Source organism: Musa acuminata, chromosome BXJ3-9, assembly GCF_036884655.1.
Source record: "Musa acuminata AAA Group cultivar baxijiao chromosome BXJ3-9, Cavendish_Baxijiao_AAA, whole genome shotgun sequence".
Lineage (NCBI taxonomy): Eukaryota > Viridiplantae > Streptophyta > Magnoliopsida > Zingiberales > Musaceae > Musa > Musa acuminata.
The window spans coordinates 42,941,376-42,964,499 of NC_088357.1; the positions used below are offsets into that span (position 1 = coordinate 42,941,376).

General features: G+C 38.6%; 4 protein-coding genes across 7 annotated transcripts; 2 read left to right on the forward strand and 2 right to left on the reverse strand.

Moving 5' to 3' along the window:
- Window positions 1–179: 179 nt before the first annotated feature.
- LOC135648727 (D-3-phosphoglycerate dehydrogenase 3, chloroplastic-like) lies at window positions 180–5,140 on the reverse strand. Its single transcript, XM_065166640.1, has 5 exons — window positions 4,455–5,140; window positions 2,029–2,405; window positions 1,608–1,718; window positions 1,241–1,336; window positions 180–1,162 (listed from the first exon to the last, which is right to left on the reverse strand). Exons 1-5 carry the CDS (start codon window positions 5,056–5,058, stop codon window positions 491–493), a joined length of 1,860 nt encoding a protein of 619 aa, XP_065022712.1. The 5' UTR covers window positions 5,059–5,140; the 3' UTR covers window positions 180–490.
- Window positions 5,141–9,561: 4,421 nt separating this feature from the next.
- On the forward strand, window positions 9,562–10,938 carry LOC103998715 (mitogen-activated protein kinase kinase 5). Its single transcript, XM_009420269.3, has one exon. The coding sequence runs from the start codon at window positions 9,851–9,853 to the stop codon at window positions 10,850–10,852; it is 1,002 nt and encodes a 333-aa protein (XP_009418544.2). The 5' UTR covers window positions 9,562–9,850; the 3' UTR covers window positions 10,853–10,938.
- Window positions 10,939–12,439: 1,501 nt separating this feature from the next.
- LOC103998717 (mitotic-spindle organizing protein 1A) lies at window positions 12,440–15,875 on the forward strand. 4 transcript variants are annotated; one of them, XM_065166151.1, is made up of 2 exons: window positions 12,440–12,788; window positions 15,543–15,875. In XM_065166151.1, the coding sequence occupies exon 1, from the start codon at window positions 12,505–12,507 to the stop codon at window positions 12,760–12,762; it is 258 nt and encodes an 85-aa protein (XP_065022223.1). In that variant the 5' UTR covers window positions 12,440–12,504; the 3' UTR covers window positions 12,763–12,788; window positions 15,543–15,875. The 4 variants fall into 4 exon arrangements, with proteins under 4 accessions (XP_065022223.1, XP_065022224.1, XP_009418545.1 ...); XM_065166152.1 differs by having other exon boundaries at window positions 12,440–12,762; XM_009420270.3 differs by having other exon boundaries at window positions 12,441–12,788; window positions 15,546–15,875.
- A 3,638-nt stretch (window positions 15,876–19,513) lies between these two features.
- Window positions 19,514–19,876, reverse strand: LOC135649078 (zinc finger protein 2-like). The gene has a single exon (XM_065167183.1). It carries the CDS (start codon window positions 19,874–19,876, stop codon window positions 19,514–19,516), a length of 363 nt encoding a protein of 120 aa, XP_065023255.1.
- Between the last annotated feature and the right edge of the window lie 3,248 nt (window positions 19,877–23,124).

The following is a 23,124-nucleotide window of genomic DNA, read 5'->3' on the forward strand; positions in this document are numbered from 1 at the left end:
ACCAACAGAACTGCTATGAAGATAAAAAAGTATCAACTTATTTCAATTCTCACTCAGATAGACTCAGTTGATGAATGTGAAATAAAACACAGCAGTTCTTATGCCAATCACATCAAAGGATTAAGATCATGCTCCACAACTTCATAAAATTGGATAAATGATCAATAACATCCCAGAACTATCGTTCGAAGCCGAAAATAATTTGAATGGTATGGTATGGTAACCAATGTAACACAACATCTAATGCTTGAAGAACTCAGAGCACAACAAACAGTATCAAGATAGAGCCACTTAAAAAGCAGCATCCATCATGCAACACAAAATATACTAATGTAGGTAGGAATGATGCCAACCTAAGAAGAGCAACTAAAAATCTTCTACTCCATTGCTTCTTGTTAGGGAGCTGGAGACCCTCGAGAGTTCCCACTGCCTTTTGCTCAATTAAAATTTCCCGAGACCTTAAAATTGTGATGGTGGAATGTCTTCCCCTCTATAATTTGAGGAACACAAACTCTTCGATAGCTGGTGATTCACCAATCTTCTTGAGAGTTTCCTTATCCGGCTCCTCATCAACACCAATTGCCATTATGGCCTGTTTCCTTGGTGCAATCCTACCAACGCTCATAAAGCTGATATTCACGTTCTGCTCCCCAAGAATTCGTCCTACTCGTCCGATATTACCAGGCTTGTCAACATTCCTGCACAATATTACATACTGTTCAAGGCTTACATCCACACTGAAAGACCCTACAAGGGTGAGATGAGGATAGCCATCCTTCACCCTTCCTTCCACTGTAATATCACCAGTATCAGATAAAGCACTGGCAAATTTAGACTCCACATGAGTCAGGTGGACCTGGATCGAGTCCAGAGGGACCTCGGGTGAGCTGTCAAGGTAAATTCTCTCCTCACTGATCCGGAGACCTCTCTGCTTGGCAGTATAGTCAGCATTAACAATGTTGACAAACACATTGGATATGGGTTCGATGATTCCTTTTGTGATCATAGCACGAAGAATCCTTGTGTCCAAGTCATCAGGGTCTCGAGCTGATGTGTACACAACCTTAACTCCCTTAATTCCGCTTCCACCAGCTACTAGTTGGACAGCAAGCCTGCCCAGCTTCTCAGCCAGAATAACATAAGGGGCCAACTCAGAAAGAACCTGAAAAAAAGGGCAGTATGAGCTATGCTGGAAGTGCATAATGGAAAATTTTATGGGAAACCTATGAAAAATAACCACCTCAGCAGGAACCATGGGAGCATTCACGGCAGTTGCAGCGAGTTCACCTTTCAATGCACCAATAACTGCCTCTGCTATCTCTACTGCTACACCTTCCTGAAAATGTTGTTGACAATGTTACATAAGATGATTATCATGGGAAGGTCGGGTGACAACATTTGTGCAGTTCTAAATTTTAGCATGCTTATTATATTCTAGTTCTGCTCCACAAACTGACAATAAGGAACAATGCAACTTCCACAGAGGAAACCCTTCTAGATGCTTCCATGACAAATAGGGACTTGAAATACTTTAATAACTCTTGCAGTAAAGTTGCCTTTTTTTCTTTTTTGCTAACATAATCAAGCTTGAGTTTAGAAAGACAGACCTGAGCCTCAACAGTGCTAGCACCAAGGTGAGGAGTGACAGTAACATTCTCATGCATCACCAACTTGCTGTCTTTTGGTGGTGGCTCTACGGTGAAAACATCAAGTGCTGCCTGATCCAATTCATAAGACAATTAGCAAGAGTAACTAATTATTTACCCATTAGAAGAACAGTTATACCTGGGATGCACGCTAAAGGAGCACTGAAGTCACAAAGGAGTTTAATAGATATGCATTGAAGATACAGATAATCCCTCTTTTTCTTTTATCTTCATTCATGAACTAGTGCAATCTATTGCATTCTTGTCAGATCAAGCAAATGAAAAATATGCTTACGAATGTTCGACCATGTTCATCAGATCAATATGATAGATGGTAGATTACAATAAAAGGACACAAATTGGTAGCTGGACAGAAGCTTACCTGAGCAACTGTCCCATTGTCAAGTGCTCTCACTAAGGCATCTTCATCAACAACTCCACCCCTAGCAACATTAATGATTCTCACTCCTTTTTTAACCTTTGCAAATGCTTCATCATTGAAAAGCTTTGCAGTAGTAGTTGTCATTGGCATGTGGAGTGATATGAAGTCTGCAGTGGATATGGCTTCATCAAATGATACAAGCTCTACTCCAATGGCGCGGGCTCTATCAGCAGGTGCATATGGATCATGGGCAATCACATGCATCCCTAGTCCTTTTGCACGTCTGGCAACTTCTGAACCAACCTTTCCAAATCCCATCACCGCTAGAGTCTTTCCTACCAGAGAGACACCAACATATTTGTTGCGCTGCCATTTACCTGAAACACGTCAACATGTTGATAACAGATTTTCATCATACATTATCAAGTACAATTAGAGCCAAGAATAGTAAACTTGATTAGTCTAACAAGAATAATTATAGTATACAGTATACACCCAAAATGCATTAAACACACTTCAGTTTAACAAGTACAAGAAAGACCAACTTTTATAAACATCTAATCTACAGTGAATGATTAATCCCTTAAATTATGTTGAAAAATGATGCCTTAACTAAAATATACACCTCAAATATTTTTCTTTCCAGTAGTTAAGAAATGGAATTTGCTTTAGTATTAGTAATTTATCACACAGATACATTCCTCTGACATTGTCGGTGCACATGCTATCGTCCAGAAACATATGGATCCCTGAATTTTGCATTAAGATATATTTTTTTTTATGCTTACATCTTCTATAGAGTTTCCATCTTTTATTTGATGTGATACTATATTCTCTACCATATAAGTTTTCTAATATTTGTTATTAGCATGTGATTTTCTGACTGCTTAGCTTGCCGGACATGACCCATATAGCACAAGCATGGGTGGGCAGTAGGACAAAAAGATAATGTTATATGATGAATCAAAAATGTAGATCACAAAGAGGCAATTTAAAAACATATTTTTACATATCATTCATAAAATCTACAATGACTTGAAAGAAGCCATAATAATTGTCGCCAACAAAATATTTTAAAATCTTCTTAAAGAAAAGTACTCTAGTGCAGCATCATACAAAGTCACAGGAATTGATATATGTCTTGGAGATTACTGCAGATGATGGCTAGCTGTTCTAGATGCATGTTACACGCTAACAATTTTCCACTGCTTTTATGTGGACCGAAGTATGAATAATTTGATTGTGGTTAAGTATGAATAATTCTGTTGTCATTTGCTCAATGTACAAAAAAAATGATATATTTGCACTTTAAATCAGCCATAAAAAGAATTGCTAGCTGATATATATATATATATATATATATATATATATATATATATATTTGTGTGTGTGTGCGTGTGTGTCTATCATCAGCTATGTTTCTGCAGTAAAACTATAGGCTCTTATAAGTACATTCTTAAGACATTGTTAACACTAAATGAAAAAATTAGTATTAGCCAAGTATTGGTGTTAGTGTTGTTCAAAATGGTTTCCAAATAAATAAAAGAACATTCCAACGACCAGAATAAACATTTCATGAGGAGCATTGGCCAATTCAATCAAACTTGTCACTAATCAACATAGGTTTTTCAAAACATGATGTTTATGAAGATCATTTATACACTCCACCATAGTGTGTGTTGTTGTGTGTACATGACAAAAATATCTATCCTACCAATAAAATAATGCCCTTGTCACCTGTCTGCCTAGTGTTGGGTGGCAGTGATGGCCCACAGGTGGGTCCTGAAATGGACTCCATCACCACCTCCAATCAAAAGGGAGGCGGTTGGCACTGGGAGGTAGGAAAGGAACCGTGCACAGAATAATTAAAAGGTGTTTCTAAAATCTATATTGTAGTATCCATTAAACCTGTTCGATAGAACTGGAGGCATCATCTTATAAAATGCAGACAATAGACACAACTTTGGTCTAGCAATTCAAATAAATAAATCCATGAAAAACACCAAATTCAAATAAAGAAAGCGCATCACATAAAATTGGCACTCTTCTACAGTTGCTAGATCAACTAGCAGATATAGATGTGATCTTAGTAAGTGTAGTTCCTGGACCACAGACCCATCCACTTTTTCTGGAGCAATAAGATATTTTTATCTTTTTTACAATCTCAAGTGGATATAAAAGCTTGCGAAAATTAACCCTTGCAGACAATAAAAAACTACATAGGTAGGTGGAAATCACGAGGAAAAATAGAGTCAAAATTTGACATTTAAGGCACAAACAGAATACTAGTTAAATGACAGATCTAAAGAATCTCTTGTCCGTCCAAAACAAAAGATCAAATCTTTCTCACTTTTTTCCCACTTAAAAGAAATCAGATCTAGTGAAACGCATGAGAAGGGCAATAGGAAGAAGAATGAGGGGCTTACCGGCCTTCATGGAGGCGTCAGCCTGCGCGATGTTCCTCGCCATGGAGGCGAGCAGCGCGATACCGTGCTCGGCCGCGGCGACAGTGTTCGCGGTGGGCGCGTTGACGACGAGGCACCCGCTCTCGGTGGCGGCGTGGAGATCCACATTGTCGATCCCCACCCCGGCTCTGCCCACCACCTTGAGACGACCCTTGGAGGCGTCGAACACCTCCCGCGTCACTTTCGTCCCGCTCCGCACGATCAGCGCGTCACAGAGAGAGATCTTGGAGCAGAGATCCTCGGGGGAGAGGTTATACGAGCAGTCCACGTTGGCGAACTCCCGGAGCAGCGCCAGCCCGGCCTCCCCGAGCTTCTCGGCCACCAGAATGGTGGGCCGTGCCGCCGCCTCGATCCGGAGCCCCCTGGCCGCGCTCCGCGCGTGGAGCGCCGGGATCTCGGAGCTGGTGGCGAGGCGGAGGCGGAGGCCGAGGCCGAGGAAGGGGGAGCGGGAGCGGGAAGAGCGGAAGGAGACGGCGGGGGAGGAGAAAGAGGTGAGAGGGAGGTGGTCCGGCGTGGTAGCGGAGAGGTGGAGGAGGGCTTTGCCGGCGACGGTGACGGAGGCCATGGCGGCGAGCGCTTCGAGGAGGTAGAGGAAGGGAAGCTTTTGAGGCGAGCCTTTCTGGTCGCTTCCGAAGAAGTGATGCGTCGAACGGCGAGGCTTTAGGGATTAAATAGTCGAGTAAATTGATTGTTTTGCAAATACGCCCTTATCAATAATAAATTACACGATTGCTTCTCCAGTTTTTACAAATATTTTTATTTATTTTTATTTGTTTATTTTTTTATCTTATCAATCCAATCAAATATCAGTCATGCTAAAAATAAATTATTTTTCTCAATAAATTTAGGATTGTATGTTCACTAGTGTAATAATAGATTTAATAGTAATATAATTTCTTATGTTTACAGGGTTGTAAGTGAAAAATTAACCACACCGGGGAGACAGGGGTAGAAAGTCTAAGACGTGGGGCCCTCCGGATCCGGTGACCGGATCTAAACGAGCAGCACTTATTACCGCGGGATCCACGCACCATCGGTGGTTCCCCCCTCGGCGTCAGGCTCTCCTGTCGAGGGTCAGCCGCCAAACAGGAGATGGAAAGAGTTCCGACGGTTGAAACACCCGGGTCCCGCACGCCGACAGTGGTCCCCCGGTTTGTGGGCCCTGTGTGGTCCTGGCATTCCGCCCTCCGAATCCAATCAAGTTGCATTGATTACCGTGGGGTCCACGCACCAGTCATCGGTGCGTCCCCCCACCCGGGCGTCGAGTTCTCCTGTCGCGCGACAGCAACCAAACAGGAGAAGAATCGTTCGACCAACTGACACGACACGAGCCGGTCATCGGTGTCGAGATGTACATGAGTTACCGGTACAGACAATTATTACTGTTATTTTTATGCGGACGCCATACGCTCTTTTCTCCCTCGAAGTGCGACCAACTGATAACATAAAAGAAATATTTTAGAACGTGTCAAAGAAGATTACAGATACTTCTTTTTTAATCAGCATATTAATCTGAAAGCATCAGATATTAACATGAAACAGATGATTAACACAAAATAAACTTGTAAATTTGGAAGCATCAGATATCAAGATTTATTTCTTGATGAGTAGTTAAAAGTAGAGTCTTATATGCATCTTTTTTCCCCAAAAAAACCACTTAGCAATGGATATTTCTTCTTTTGAGCTGTTTTCCTAAGTCGAAAAATCAAGTATTTATCCTATACAATCTTCTATAAAATCGATATCAGATGAATTGAAGTTGACAGTGAAGGCGGAGGAGAAATATGGAGACGAACAATGTGTCGTGCATGGACACATGAAGCCTAGATTGGAGGAATCATGGGCATGCATGTTTGGTCCCCTGAAAAGTCATCGATGCGTACATCACGTGGGCTCTGGTATCATAATGGGAGTACAAATTTGGCGTCTTGGGCGCACATCATTCAAGTGAGTCTTGGCCACCTCGGCCACCCCCACCCACCCCCCGTTTTGGTAGACCCACGCCCTACCGGCTAATCCCTATAGTTAGATCGATATTTTTATAATTATAAAAAAATATCTAAATAAATTTATCCTAACATCATCGATTTTATCAATAAAAATATAAATTAATAAATAAAAAAAATTATATTTCAAGTGACGGACGACGATATTATTAAAAATCGTGATTAGATGTTATAAACGAGAAAAACGATAACGAGAGATGAAAGTTACTCTGCATCTGTGTCGATGCCGACGTAATTATCGAACGACGAAAGAGCCACCAATGCATATGCTAAGTGACGTCGTTTATCATCACCTACGTCATTCTTCATCATCAATCGAAACATTAAAATTATTATTTTTTTATTTTTATATTTTTATTGATAAAATCGATGACATTATGATAAATATATTCAGATGTTTCATTTTTATAATTATAATAATATAAATATAATTTTTTTAAAGCGTAAAGATTGAAATACTAAATGTAACTACGGATAATATATATTTAGTCCATTTATATTTGTATTTCTTTCTTTTTTATTGTTCGGTGACATGCATTCCATAGTTCGGCAACGATGAAGTCGTTGTCATATCACCTACCGCCTTTGTGCACCGGAAATAGTCCCCCGGAAGAATAATTTCATGAGAAGGGAAAAGTCTAGGGTGGCTACGTTGAAAGATCCTGGAAAAAGACATGGAGGTCATAGATTGAATGGACAACATAGCCAAATTGGTAGGATCAAAAAGTTTGTAGCATCAAAAAGTTGTCTGCAAAGAATGGAGGAGGTATAAGATTACTGTCCATCATCTTTCTAGAATAATATCTAATGATTAAAGAGGACACATGAGTGCACTAAACTTCCACTAGCCATAAATTAAGTAAAAGAGAGGGCTAGCTAATCTATTGATCTTACCCGTGACAAAAGAGAGACCATTTGTGTGACTGGAAATCCTTTGTCGTCCAAGTATACATGTAGATGTTACAAGAAGTAATACACGAGGGAAAAGAATAATATTATTGAAAACATGAGCACACTTCACACTGATGAGATCAATAGGATTGATAGAAAGATCAAAATATAGTCAATATCATCATCACTGAGGATGATACGCGTGTTCAGCTACACCAACAAGAACGGAAAAAAAATGAAAATGTTCCTCTTATTCTCCAGCTTTATTCTCTTTAAAACGAAATGAACGTTTCATCAGCCTTCTTGACAACGTAACCACTCCTGCAAGATCATTACTAAGATTGAATGAGTCATCACATACCAAGATCAAAGAAGATAGGAGATATTCATGATAGGTTGATGTCCTTCCCCAGTATTCCCCTTGGACCTACTTAAAGTAATGTTGATAGGCATGAGTGTAAGCCAACACCTTCCGAAATATGTTTGGATGTTATGGGTTGTTATCGAAGAAAAATTATAACACCTTATAATTTGCAAAAATAATTAATTAAAAGTACTCGTTTCTTATTGTTCCATGAATTTGTTCTCAATTTTTTCATTATATATAGACAAGCATGTCTCATGTGCTAAATCTTAGAAAGAATAGTGTATTTGTGAATTTCACTGCACCGACTATCCAATTGAACTAACTATTTAAACAACTCAACCCATTTCAATCTCAATCAGAAACCTGAAACCTATTTTCCTATCTGCAAACTAAGTAAATCATATCTGACCTAGGTGGGTTGAGTTGTTTTATCATTATCTGATTGTTCCATGAGCAATCTCTGTTTTATCATTATTTTTTGTTACACTAATTTTTTCTTCAATGTCTCCCCCGATATATGTGGTTTGATCTTTTATTTTCGAGTTTCTTTTTTTCGAACCTAGTCTATTGGATGGGTTCACCCATTTGAATCTACTCATGGAACAATCTATTTTGGTTGGAGCTTCCTGTAATCTACTCCTAACCTTTTGTTTGGTGGATTCATCCATCATAAACCTGCACCCTAGCTTTCATATCGTATTGAAACTTTTAATTATTTGAGTTCCATGGGGTACGTGTCAATACCTAATCTCTAACCCATCTTTTATCTTCTCTCGCTCATGAAATATTTTCAATAATTTCATTCACAAATCCATGAAAACTTGCTTTTCTACTATAACAGGTCATACGGACAGGAAGAGAAGCTCCTTTCAACAATATGTTAAGAAAGGCAGTGACACAAATTACGACAACATTGATTCCTTTGAAAGTGTGTGAAGCAGTTTTAGAGAAGAAAAGAATGATGAATGTGGTCTAATGGAACATGAAATTAGAATAGCTCAAGTCTAATGTAACCAAATTCGGACATATGTCAACAACCTTAACGGGTAAAAATCTTGATAGTTTATTGCAAGGTCGTGAGCTCGAATCTCGTCTTTGTCACTTCTCCTTTGCATGAAAAAAAAAAAAAAAAGATGTTGAGTCCACTAACAAATAATAAAAAATCTTGAACTTATGTGTACATGTGTTTATCTAAATAGTTAATCAAGTAGTGACTTTCAACATGATTCTCATTTTGTGAGTTAAGCTGTTATTTAGCAATCCAAGAGCATGAACTGGTCCTCTTTCATTGTCCAGTTTCAAGGACAATTAACTCATCATAATCACCACTTTCCTTAATGTAATTAAAGTATCTACCAGTTAATGGAAATGGCTGAGTCTCAAATACCGGAAGCCGAATTAAAAATGAAATTATGGCTCCTAAAATTGCCTGACTCAGACAATGAAAACCCATAAGCACAGCAACGAGCAATATACCAGAGAAAACTAAGCATGAGATCAAATTATTGCATTGCAATATGAAGGTAGAGAGGGAAGTTGATAACCTGTTCTTTAAGTTTGTCCGCTGACCCGACTTGTGTTTGCTCGATTGACAAGCCGGGGAAATGCCATGTTTGACGGGGCGGGGCTTCTGCTCGGTCTTCCTCATGGTTTGATGCGGTCTTGAGAGTCAACACAATAGATAGCTGAACCAGGTCAACCTGGGAAGCTCCTGCCCCGTAAAGGAATGCAAGGAAGCTTGTGAATGTATGGCAATGATATATATCAAGGGATATTATCACAACAGTATTATAGGATTCCATACCTAATACCTTGGAAGTGGAAGTCTCAGGGAGAAGCTTCACGTTTCCGCACTCTGTTTTCTACTTCGCCGACTTCCCTTCACCTCTCGCTAATCTCTTTCTCGCCCAGTTGGAGCTGTTTGAGACGACGACGAATACGAAGCTACCACACACCACGCCGCGATTTCTCCACACGCTCTCCTTCCAAGAACCCTCCCAAGAAAGACCCAATAAATCCCCGGTCTAATTCCATTGGGTATATTATTTGCCCCTAGTCGCGAGCTCCTCCCTCAAAAGCCGAGACCGAGAACCATGAGACCCGGACCGTCCCGGTCGAGCCAGACCGCACCGCAGAATCGCCCCCGCCGCCAACTGGGCCTATCTCTACCCCTCCCCCAGCGCGACGCCTCCTTCGCCGTCCCCCTCCCCCTCCCCCTCCCCCTCCCCCCGCACTCCGCCGGCGCCGACCTGGTCCCCGCGCTCGCCGACCTCGAGCGCGTCCGCCGCGTCGGCAGCGGCAGCGGCGGCACGGTGTGGATGGTCCGGCACCGCCCCACCGGCCGTGTCTACGCGCTGAAGGTGATCCACGGTCGCCACGACGACGACGTCCGCCGCCAGATGCGCCGCGAGATCGAGATCCTCCGCGCCGCTGACAGCCCCTCCGTGGTGCGGTGCCACGGGTTCTACGACCGCGGGGGGGAGATCCAGATCCTGCTGGAATACATGGACGGCGGGTCGCTGGAGAGCCGCCGTATCGCCTCCGAGGCGCAGCTGGCCGCCGTGGCGCGGCAGGTCCTGGTGGGGCTGGCCGACCTCCACGGCCGCCGGATCGTGCACCGCGACATCAAGCCGTCCAACCTGCTGGTTAACGGCGCCGGGGAGGTCAAGATTGCCGACTTCGGGGTCGGCCGGATCCTGGCGCAGACGATGGACCCCTGCAACTCCGCGGTAGGTACGATCGCCTACATGAGCCCCGAGCGGATCAACACCGACCCCAACGAGGGCGCCTACGACGGCCGGGCGGGCGACATATGGGGCTTCGGCGTCAGCGTCCTCGAGTTCTACCTGGGTCGGTTTCCATTCGGGGAGCTGCTGCGGAGCCAGGGGGCCTGGGCGAGCCTCATGGTGGCCATCTGCTACGCTCCGCCACCCGAGGCGCCGTCCACCGCCTCGCCGGAGTTCCGTAGCTTCGTCGCCTCGTGCCTGCAGAAGGAGCCCGAGCGTCGACTCACGGCGGCGCAGCTCCTCCGGCACCCTTTCATTGCCCGGGCGGCGGCCGCCCCTCCGGATATGTCGCAACTTAGACTTGGGTAGACCGATAAAGATGTTGTTTTCATGTGTGTCTTTTTGCGAAAAATGATAAAATAAAAATAAAATAAAAAAACGCGCGTTGAATTGTATGTTTTTGACGTATAATTTTATTTTTTTGAGCATGTAAATTTTAAAAAATATCTTAATATAGGAGATCCAACGGACATATGAGTCATTAATTTCTACACTCCTCAATCAATATAGAACTAAATAATTTTATCAGATATATAATAAATAAAATATAATTTTATATTAATTGAAGAAATATAAAGAATAAAAGGTAATGTACCACAAAGATATTTTTGAGGCATTCGTTTTTCATATATTTAACATATTATATCTATTGAGACATACTAAAATGATGCGTACGTAATCAAATTTTTATTATTTTTAGATTTTTTTAAGATATAAGTGGTGAATAAGAATTATTTTTTATTGAAATTTGATTTGGTCATCTTTTAATTTAGGATCTATTATTGGATGATTGTTCTAATTCGATGAAATTATTTGGGTGCATTTGAAAGTGCCGATTTGTTTCTAGCAAACATTTGTAATTGCACGACTTAGCTACTCTTACTTTCTAAAATGCAACTCCATATTTATACCAATACAATGGGGCTTTGAGGACAAAAGTGTCATCTAAAAATGACATTTTATATCATAAAAATGCTACATTTAGATAATAAAAAATAAATTTATGAGGGTAAATTCTTGGAAAAATTTATTTTTTTTGTTTTTATGGAAATACCCCCCCTATTTTTAAATTTGAAATATTCTTTGTCTTCCCTTTTCTTGTGGATATAGTATAAGATGATTCAGTCTAATTATAGTATTTTTTAAAATAATATTAAAAAATTATAACATTAAAATACTAGAATATATTATTTTTATATAAATAAAAAATACTCAATTTATATTAATTTTGCACTACATTATAGTGTTTTCAGCAATATTAGAAAATATTATAGCGCAATATAAATATACTGTAATATGGTGTTTTGTATTACTTTATAGTGTTTTTCTAATATTATTAAAACCATTGTAATGAATTAAAAAAAATATGATAATTAGATCGATTTACTCTATAGATGAGTCTATTAAAATAATAATAATTAAGGGTGTTTTAAGGTATAAGAGAAAAACATATTGTTAGATAATTCCAAAAACAAGAGCTTTTTTTTTTTGGACAAATTCATAATTTTTTTTCAGAAATTCACCCAATTATAGACCTTAAGGATCCCTTCTTCATGTTAATTTCTGGTCAAACCATATGTGAGCTCAAGTTGACTTGAAAAAAATGTCTCTGTAAATTATATATTCCTATATATGCGAAGCTTATGATATATAATTTATTTCAAAATTTAAAGTACGTTGTTAATATTCATCTAATAAATTCATATTAATTACTTTTAGTGATGATTATTACTAAATTATAAACTAAAAAATAATACTTAAAACACTTTTAATTATTTCATCAAGTTTTTTATCATTCACGTTTTTAAATAAATAGGAAAACCATTTATATAAACATTTAATATTTTTTGAAGGAATATACATGAAAATTTGAAGTTTCAGGGGTAAATTCGACATTTCATTGTTTTGAAGGGACATGTAAGGGCGAGGAGAAGGGCGAGGAGTAGGGCGAAGCAGTGGCGATGGAATCGGCGGCTGAGGCAGCGAGGAACGCGAAGGAGACGCTGGAGCTGGCGTTCCAGATGTCGAACATCTTGGAGACGGGCCTTGACCGCCACACCCTCTCCCTCCTCATCGCGCTCTGCGACCGCGGCGTCAACCCTGAGGCCCTCGCGGCCCTCGTCCGCGAACTCTCCCCCGCGCCGCGCGCTACGCCACCAGACCCCTCCACCACCACCAACTCCTCCTCCTCGTCTCGTCCGAATACGGTCCACCATTAGGTGGGTCCTCTTGCCTCCACCCCGAGGTAGTAGCTTTTTTAATTTGCTTTCTCCGTGTGCTAGGGTTTAGCTGTCTCTAAGATTTAAGTGCTTTCACTGACTTCTTATGGTTGCGAATTAAACTTTATAACGTTAATTGACCTTAGACTTTGGGTTTTCACTCGAAAGGTGGGATCTTGATGTTCATATTTTGCGTTGACATCCTTGAGACTGTAATTTCATAAAATGAAAAGAAAATTCTAATTTCTGTACTTTCATGAAGCTTTAAGCTTAAAGATTTAGTGTCTCAGAGTTGCTACGTGATCTTGATATACGCAGAGACAGATTTGCATCATGTTTAATGCTTAAGAAATTTAGTGGTAATCGTCTCCATCTGACTCAGAATCAGGGGAGAAGTTGGTGCCACATATTCTCCATCGTCTTCTTCTTCATAATCGTTGACGAGGAACATCAGAGAAATGAATTCGTGGTGATTGTCTCACTTTTGTGCCGTATTGTTAAAAGTGACGCATCTAACAAGAGATTTTCAAGTTCACGAAGGAGAAAAGAAGACATTTCTAATAATCAACTAGAGAATTAAACAGCTAAATAAACAAACTTCATTGCACAATAAATAAATGGAACTTTCAGAAAATAGCTTTTAGGTTTATGATCCTTTCATGTATATTAGAGCATGAACCACCAGGGAAGAGATCTAAAACTCTCAAAATAGTAATGTTAGTTATAAAATAACTTGTCTAACCTATACTATACCCAGATTGTGACTTTATGTTAACAATTTGATGTTAAGCAGATCCTTTTTTATCTGCTAAATTAGTTACAAAATATAATAGTGAAAGAGGCGTGGCTGGGGAGGAGGCTTGGTTGGCTTTCGAATTTCGTGACTTTGATTATGAGAGTCTAGGGAAAGAGTTTCTTTTACTCCCATTCCTATAAGGATTGAGTTCTCCACCCCCTTTAAAAGTTGGATAAGATCCATCCTCCTTATCCAAGACCACATAGGACACCTTCAGCTGAGGGATAGCTGTATCAAGCTGGATATAACTTTCACATTTTTGCAGACTCTTGTGTACTGAAATCTGCTGGATTGATGCGTTGAGAGGCTGTACCAAGTGGTCCAAAGCTGAATCATGGTGAATGGGTTCATATTTAATCTCTTTTAATGTTTAAGAAGGCCAATATGTGCTCACACCCATATAGTGATCCATGCTTCCCCTTTCATTCCCAAGTCAACTTTGTGGGAAATTTACCATCAAGAAGTGATGTAGGGGAATAGTATGTAAAGAGGAACTCAGATCATAATGATGACTTGACCAACACTCACCTTTTATTCTCAACTAGTTGGATGGTATTTCCCAACCCTTTGGATCAGCTACATGGTACTTTTCCAGTCATATGTCCATTGACAGATGTGATCGTTTTTATTTTGTGATGTTTTTTGACCGAGCCTTTTTTGTTCTCTCTCTCTCTCTCTCTCAAGATCTGGTTTCCAATGCATCTTTTATTTGCATACTCTTAAAGGAAGACTCAGAGTAGTTTCTGGTGTAAAAAAAGGAAAAAACTGTGTGGGAGTTGTAATGACTGAAGCTTTGACTTTTTTTTCTTTGTTTCACATACTGGATGATTTTACATTATTTCACCCTCCTTTGTTGGAGTTGGTATTTTCGTAAACAGATTCAGGATTTAGGCTCATTCTCACACAATGTCATACTCTATTTGCCTGAAAACTCACTCAAAATTTTGACATAGAATTGATATTGGTAACAACAGTTATCATTGCTTTCTGGTTTTAGTTACATGTTTACCAAATACAATTTTTTTTGGCATTGCGTTATTTCATAAAGCATTCGATCAGCGTTCCAAAATTTTTTTTTGAAACATCTTGGACAATTCTCAGATGCAATATCTGTTTTATGATGTTTGTCACAACTCTTATGGCTGACTAATATACCAGATCATTATCTAACTCCATACAAAAGGATGAAATGTTTCAAGGTGTTTGGACTTGTTTTAAGACTTAAGTTGCCTTTCATTTTTAGCATGTGAATTAAAACTACCATGTTGATGAAATTCAAGATGCCTCCCTCGTATCTGTATTTTAGTGTTAAAAACTGTCAGTTACTCCTTCACTGACAAAGTTCAACCTCTGCCAATCATAAAAATACTCCACATAAGGTAAACTTTTAAAGCCACCAGTAAACTTGCAATCCATTTAGCTAACAGCAAATATTTTCGTTCGCATTGGCGTGTGGAAAGAAAGTCAACATGCATTCATATGCCATATGTACTCGTTAAGGTCTGTTAGTTCCTGTTTTTCAGCCTAACATCTGAACATTTGATGATAGAATCATATTTGCAGGTCTGATATGTTTAGTTTTTTCTAGATTATGCTGTTTGAATTTCTTCTCTAGCTTATGCTGCTATTTCTTTGGGATTGCTTAGATCTTAAAAGTGGTTTCAAATCCAGTTTTACATGTGTTTCTGGTGGGGTACTTAGCTTGATTGACACATGGATGTTCTTTTCTTTTAATTTTTGAATTTTCTTTTTATAAATAGATTTCAGGGCATAATACGGGCAGACATTTAGTTACTGTGAGAGAATTAATCTTTTCTTCCTCTTCGCGAAGTAACCATAGAATAAATAACTTTAAATGCCAGATACTATGCTAGTTTAATTAAATGAACATTCTTATCTATGCAAAAAGTTGTCGTAACACATTATAATGAAACCTGCAACTCCAGTTGATAACTATTTTTCTAACTTGAAGTGCCAATTGAAGCAGGTCTAGAAGCTTGCAGCATTGTTTCTTCCATCTGAGACTGAGGATTCTGTCACAAATTTGTTACCATGAAGAGATTTGAGAAAAAGGAAGGTCTTAAAAAATTTAAGGTCATCTTTGTGCTGGAAAATTATTATCCATGCTTGTAAACAAATTGTTGTGTGAAAAATGTAATAGTTTGAGGCATTACCTTGTCTTGTCTACTTTTTCCACCTTGTTTGATTGCTATATGTTGTATTAGGTTCATAGCTATGTCCCCAAAAGTTGATTGGTTGTGTACCCATAACTTGGTTTACTTTCTTTTCATTTGCATGCCTTCCTTTTTTAAACTCATGTCAATGCTCCTGTTGCCATTGAGAAACCAAGAAATTAGTTCCACTAGTAGTAGATGTCTCTGGTCTTACAATCCAGTCAAAATTTATTCTGGTTGCAGTATTATTAGAAACAATGGATTATTTTTGCTTGTGAAGCCATTCAAAGCTTAAACAGAACATGATTGTTTGAAATAATCCTTGACTCCATATTACTTGTGAATCTGCATACATGTTTGTATATATGATCTTTTTTTGTTACCTCATTAATGTTATTTTACATTTAGTACATGTGTATGTATGTATATATGTAATATATGTATATATGTATGTGTTTGTTTATATATATATATCAAGAAGCGATTCTAACATAGTTTTATGGTCATTATATTGGGCCGGGCTTCATTGGCCCAAAGGCTCCTTTTGTGGTCGGCTTATCCTTTGAACTGTAAGAAAAAAGCTTCTCTCGCTTCCCATTATCGCCTTCCTTCTTCTTCTCTCTACTTTGGAACCCTAGCATGACGGCGACAAGAAATTCGAGCCAGCGGCCTTGCCATCCAGAGTCGTCCGGGAGCATCGAAGGAGAAGAGCCCTGAGGCCGCTGCACGCTTCCCTACCGTCACTCCCCTCTCCAGGTGTCGCCTTCGTTTCCTGAAGTTAGAGTGCATCAAGGACTGCCTCCTCCACCCCCAGGAGGAGAAGAACGATGCACTGCCTCCTCCACCCCCAGGAGGAGAAGAACGAGTCCAAAGTCGACGACCTCCGGGGGTCGCTCGTGAGCGTCGGGAGCTTGGAGGAGCTCATCGGCGAGAGCCACGCCATCATCTTGTCGTCGTGTGGGTCGGAGTACCATCATCTCGAACGGGGTTGCTCCATCCTAGTGCACAACAAGGTCAGTTTTTGTGTTTTGTTTTCTGTTTTTTCAATCAACTTGTTGTTTTGAGAGTTTGGGGTTTGCATGGGGATAGGAGCGGTGGTTGGTTACCTTTATTAACTTAACTTGCTAGCCTTTGTTAACTTAGTAATCATATGATATCTAGAGACAGCTACGACTACGAATGTGGTACACATCCTATCAAACCTTTGTGAACAAAGCTATATGATAGCTAACAACATACAACAACCAAAGGGTGGAAACAATTGACATGACAAGGTAATACCTCAAACTACTGCATTTTCATACAACAATTCGTTTACAAGCATGGATAGTAGGTTTTTGGCACAATAATAACTTCAACTCCATCAGACCAAATCTCACCATGGTACTCATGTTCATTCTTTGGGACTAACAATTTCTGCACCAGAATCCTCAATCTCTGAGATGGCATAAACGTTTATGGCTGCTTCAAGTAGAACTTCAAGTTAGAAAATAGTGATCAACTAGAGTTGCAGATTTTTTTACTCTAAAGGTAACTTTTTGCAAGCATAAAAATGTCCATTTAATTAAACAAGCATAGTATCTGGCTTTTAGAGTTAAGAATCCATTGCCCACTTTGTGAGGAGAAAGAAAATATTATTTTTTTCGAAGTATTAAATGTATTCCCATATAAGGCCCCTCAAAATTTGTTTATAAACAAAAAAAATTGAAATGCCTACAATAAAAACATACATATGTCAATCAAGCTAAGTAACCCACCAAAAACACATGTCAAATTGTGATTTGAATCTGCTAATGAATGATTGTTCTTCTGGTGTTTTGGCTGCAACGTAAAGCGAATCAGTGATTCACTGCAGATTTTTTTTTTTTAATTTACCTTTGCATGTCTAAAATTTATTATGAATATTTCTAGAAAAGTTTATTAGCAAAAAACAGGAGATACATCAGTTTACTCGTCGGGAAACCTGTGGTCATGCTAATATCTTTGCCTTTCTTACCCTTTGGTCTATATGAAGTAAAGTAAAGTTGTTCTCAAGGGGCCCTTGATGTCGCATGAGATAAGATGCGACACCTCTTCATCAGGCTTGAGATATTGTTTTTTCTATCTGTAGGTTCCTTTGGTCTCATCTTGGATAGATCTATTGCAATATATGTACTTGAATTTCACATAATTACATATCATAGACTCGGTAATATCCTCTAGATGAAGATATGAAGGAGTTTCTCTAAAGTTGGCATGCTACACAGACTTTGTTTCATTAACTCATTTAGAATGAATTGTTGGTCAGAGCTAATTGAATCTGAATGTTCTTCAGTCATGCATAATTTTTTAATCTAAGTATCATTAAATTACTTCAGTCCAAATTCTACTGTTCATGTTTCACATTGACTTCGGATTGGAAATAGACATAGTTTACTTGTTCCATTTTTCACACACAACACAAGAAGTGAATCACTTTCAACCTTAGTCAAATTTGGAAGTTCTTCTTGGGTTCTTGGTTACATTTCTTTGTAGAACAATTCTGTAGGTAGAGAGAGTGATGGCCATTTTTTCATCTGAAACTAGAGTAACATGTAATGTGGACTGTGAACATCAATGATTTAGGATTAATAATATGAATGTGATGGTGCTAAGTGATTAGAAGTGGGAAAAAGGTCAGCCGCTTGTGTCCTCTTTCATCTTTATTTATGTTCACATCATCATATGATGTGATGGTCGGTCCCAAGTATCTAATCTTTTTCTTTCCTTCATGGCACAGTCTCAAGTTCCTTTGGAATATCACACATAGCTCTTTCATTGGTCCATCAGCCAACAATCAGCAAGAAAACCTGTTGATAGTGTCATGTACAACAGGAGTGCATTTGGAATCTAAAAAAGAAGGATGAATAACCTGATGTCATATTGCATCTCAAACGGTTGGTAAAACTCAATTGTCAAATCATATATATATATATATATATATATATATATATATATATGATTTAACAGTTAAGTTTTACCTACCTGAGGATACTTGGGAAGAAGAAGAAGGAAAGCGACAGGAGCAGCTGCAACAGCAATGGAAACAACATCTTATGCAAGAAGAGTGCTCACATTCGCCAGTCCTAATTTGATTTTTTTTTTTACATTAAGTTAGATAGATCTCTTTTTTTTTTTTTTTTAATTGGGTCATCTGAAATGAGGTTATCATATGTATCGATCGATGCTCAATCCGATTTATACTTTTTGATTTCGTACCATTTCAGATGGTACAATAATCCTTAAAAGTTCTTAGTCACAATGACTATATATATATATATATATATATATATATATATATATATATATATATATATATATATATATATAGGGGGAGAGAGAGAGAGAGACTTTTTTCTTGACTCTGATTATGATGTTTTGGGTTGCAAATAAGAAATCTTATCTTATATGCCGAGATTCATTGAGATTTATGTGAATTAATTCTGATATGTTTATCTGAACACTACATTGGATCCTGCATCAATGGCAGTCCATCAATGTGATATAGTTTGTAAGGGCCTGTATCATATTTGAGCCATGACTCAACGCAGGAAATGGGACGCGGCGCAGATCCAAGAGTTAAGTTGGTGCTCCTCTCGTGCCTCGCGACCTAAGCCGTGACATATTGTCTCTCGTGTCAAGCGCCGTTCTCGGGTCGGATCTACACGAAGAGGATCTCGATCCACACCATTAATCATCAAGCTTCATACAAGATCACAAGAAAGAGCTCGAAAACGCGTAAAGGACCGCCACCGGCGCGTCCTCACAGTCTCAAGGACAAGTCGATCTCGTCGCCGAGCCGCACCTTATCGTCCAATCCGCCATTGTCGTCGGCCACTCCCTGTTCCCTCCCCTCATGCACGCCAACTCGCGCCGCTGCGTGGCTGGACGACGTCGACCGAGCAGGCCGAGCGGCCGCGGCCGCAGCTGCCGCCAGCTCCCATCTCCGCCTCGTGATGCTCCGCTCTAGCTTGTGGGCGTTCTGGTGCCCTCCCAACGCCTGCGAGCTGTGGAACTTTCGCCGGCAGTAAGTGCACCTGAACATCCTCTCCGGCTCCGGCGGACTCGACGGCTCCAGCCCCAGCTCCAGGTTCAGCTCCTCATCCTTCTTCTCTTCAAACTCCATTGCTCAATCAATGAATGACTCTTGGCGAGAGAGACAGAGAGAGAGAGTTATATGGTGTTAGTGAGGGAGAAAGCGAGCATGAATCGAATGGAATATAGAGGACCAAGAGAGACTTATATGGTGTTGATGAGGGAGAAAGAAAGCATGGATCGAAGGGGATATAAAGGAGGAGAGAGAGGATGTGAGCTTGAATTGATGGTGTCGTCTACCTGGGACTAACAGGGACTTCGAAGTCTTCCCTCATAACCTCAAGATGCTTCCTCCCTCACTTTCAACATGCATGCATGCATGCATGCTACCAGAACATTTCCTTTCATAATTATCACATGCATGTTTCTACATAGAAAAGATTTGATCCTTGATTACTAATAAGATTTAAACGTGTTAAAACATATCTATTTTTCACATGAGATTTAAATGTCATATGGACAAGTCTAACAGAGCTTTGAAAGACACTTCTCATCACTTCACACAACATAAAGTCAAAAGTTGATATATAGTTTCAATATATAGTTTCAATATATAGTTTCAATACATAAAGTCAAAAGGAGGATACTCTTTCAATATCCATACAAGCTTCTAATTTCAATGTTGATATATAGTTTTTTTTTTATAATGTAATTTTTCCCAAGTAAAGGATAAATATTTTTTTTTTTTAAACCTCAATAGTGAAGGAGGCTCGGGGGCGATGACGAGGACATGCAAGGAATGACCCCATCTTCCTCGCCTACAATCTATGACAATCGTAAAGTCGATAAGTATGGGAGGTAGATAGAAAGACACGATCAACTAATCGACCACTAGTGGAGGTGACAAGAGGATAAAATCATCATTTATTTCTGAAAAAGAGTTTTTTGTGAAAATTTTTAATTTTTTTTAATTCTCCCCTAGATAAATTTGAAATTTATATTAAATTATTTGGTGACAATGCTCGTCTTGCCCGCCGCATTCCCTCCTTTAAGAGGCCTTTCACCGCAATCTCTATCCATCAAGAAAAAAAAAAGGTGGATCAATTATTCTACAAATGTCACATTTGTGGAATATCTTTTTCACCCTTTCTCATTTTGTTGTTGACCACATATATTTGTAAGGGGCATTCATATTCCCAAAATAAAGTTGAAAGCTATCCTATGACTTGCACTTAATTCTTTGAGTTATTTATTTGGATGATTTTTTAGAAAATATTTATATTTTCAGTATTTCCCCATTGGTACCTCTTATTTTATTTTATTTTCCAAATAGTTCCCTCAATTTAAAAAATACTTAAATTATGTCTCAAATTTTTTTTTTGTCCATTATAGTGTTTTAGTCATCACAATAAAAATACTATAAAGTCTACCAGAAAATATTATAAATGATTTAAATAGACGTTTAACCTCAATTAAATTAACACAAGAAGCCTAAAAATATGATATTGTAATTGTCTATGAGCAATAAAAACCAAAGCGACACAATGATGTCATTTATAGTATTTTTAATAATTTTTATAATATTTTTAGTATATCAATAAAACATTATAAAATTTTAAAAAAATACTGTAAATGAGACAATAAAAACACTATAATAGTTGAAAATTGATAAAATAAAATCGGACAAAAAAATTTGATTAAAAAACTTCGATGCTCTTTTGGATATTTTAATTAAGAACATTATTTGGAAAAAAAAAAAGCAAAAAAAATGGTACCTTTAAGAAAATACCCAAAATATTTATTTCATACTTCTAATAGATAAAGATCATCAAATCACACAAGTCTTGTCCCCATGAGGTCAATTTTGAACAAATTTTGTTCCCTATAGGCTCAAACTCAAACTCAAATGCCTTTTCGCCATATTAAATATCATGGAATTCAAAATTTTCAACTATTTTAATCATGATTTATGGTGTTTCAAAACTTGGTCATAAACAAATAATTTTAAATTAGTCTAACATGCACATCAAATGGGAAAAAGATGCTATCCAATTGTACCAAGTACTAAACAAATCAAAATTCTATAATAAGTATGACCTAACCAATCATTTTGTTCCTTAATTAAAGTAGTTTAGATTACCACTTTATATATAATGAACAAAATTTTTACACATCTTATGCATACATAAAAATAACACCAAATAAACAATGTGTCAAATCATAAGAATCATGATTTTTAGTATTCAAAATGTTGCAAAAATCATGTTGAACAAAATTGTTGTCTGATTTAAAGCCTCCATGTTTGAATTTTACGATGAACGATTAATTCAAAGATCACATATTAAGTCCAATTTAGTTCATTAAGGAATCAGTAAGTCAAAACATATATATATATATATATATTATGTTACAATCAATAATTAGATTCTCAAATTGTTCTGAATTTTTCCTACAACACAAAAGTCCACATATGTGTTCTAAATAGAAGACGAATAGCTAATTAGGCTCAAAAAGAAAACAATGGGTGCTCGAAAGGGATCCATCCTACCTTGGCTTGTGGTGTTGTACTTGATTCCATGAAGAACAATTTGTTTGTTGGATAAGAATAATTCATTTTGACCCTCACAAAACTGATACATCCTCTCCTTTTAGAATCAAATGGTGGTCATTCATGGCATCCATCGAATCCCATAAGGATCGATCGATCTATGCCGTCTTAGCTCTATATATAATTCAGCTTACCCAAATCTAAATAATAATTCCATTTATATGGAGAGCCCCACCATCATCTTTAACCTTTGTTTGTGTCATGTGTGCATCCTAAGATGAACAAAAGCTCGATGTTGCTTGAGACAAGACAGCATACCATCGATTGAACTGTGCACTTCCAAAGCATGTATTGACACCCAACTCCCCTAATGGTCTCAAGCTGAACTCAATGAATGCATCATCATGTCGTCTTCGTTAGCCCAACACCACAAAATCTCAAAAGTTTGAATGCGTTGTATCGAGTCATGTTCTCGTTGGGTTGTTTTCTTGTCGGGTCGAGATGCTTTTACTAAACATATATATGTCAGTCAAAGTTTGGCACGTCTTTCCAATGATCGTGTTAAACGTTTGCTAACAATCTCTTCCCCGTGTGCTTCGATTCATGCAACCATTCGAGGAAGATATGTGTTTATCTCGAGTTCAAGGCGTGCGTGCGTGCGATGTCATGATTCCATCGATGATACATTTGATTTGATCATCAGTTAGGTTGAGTAGGTGTCATCGATTTTCTAAATCTATACCTAATCAATTTACTAGTGATGTTAATCTTGCAAAGTCATTTTCTGTCCT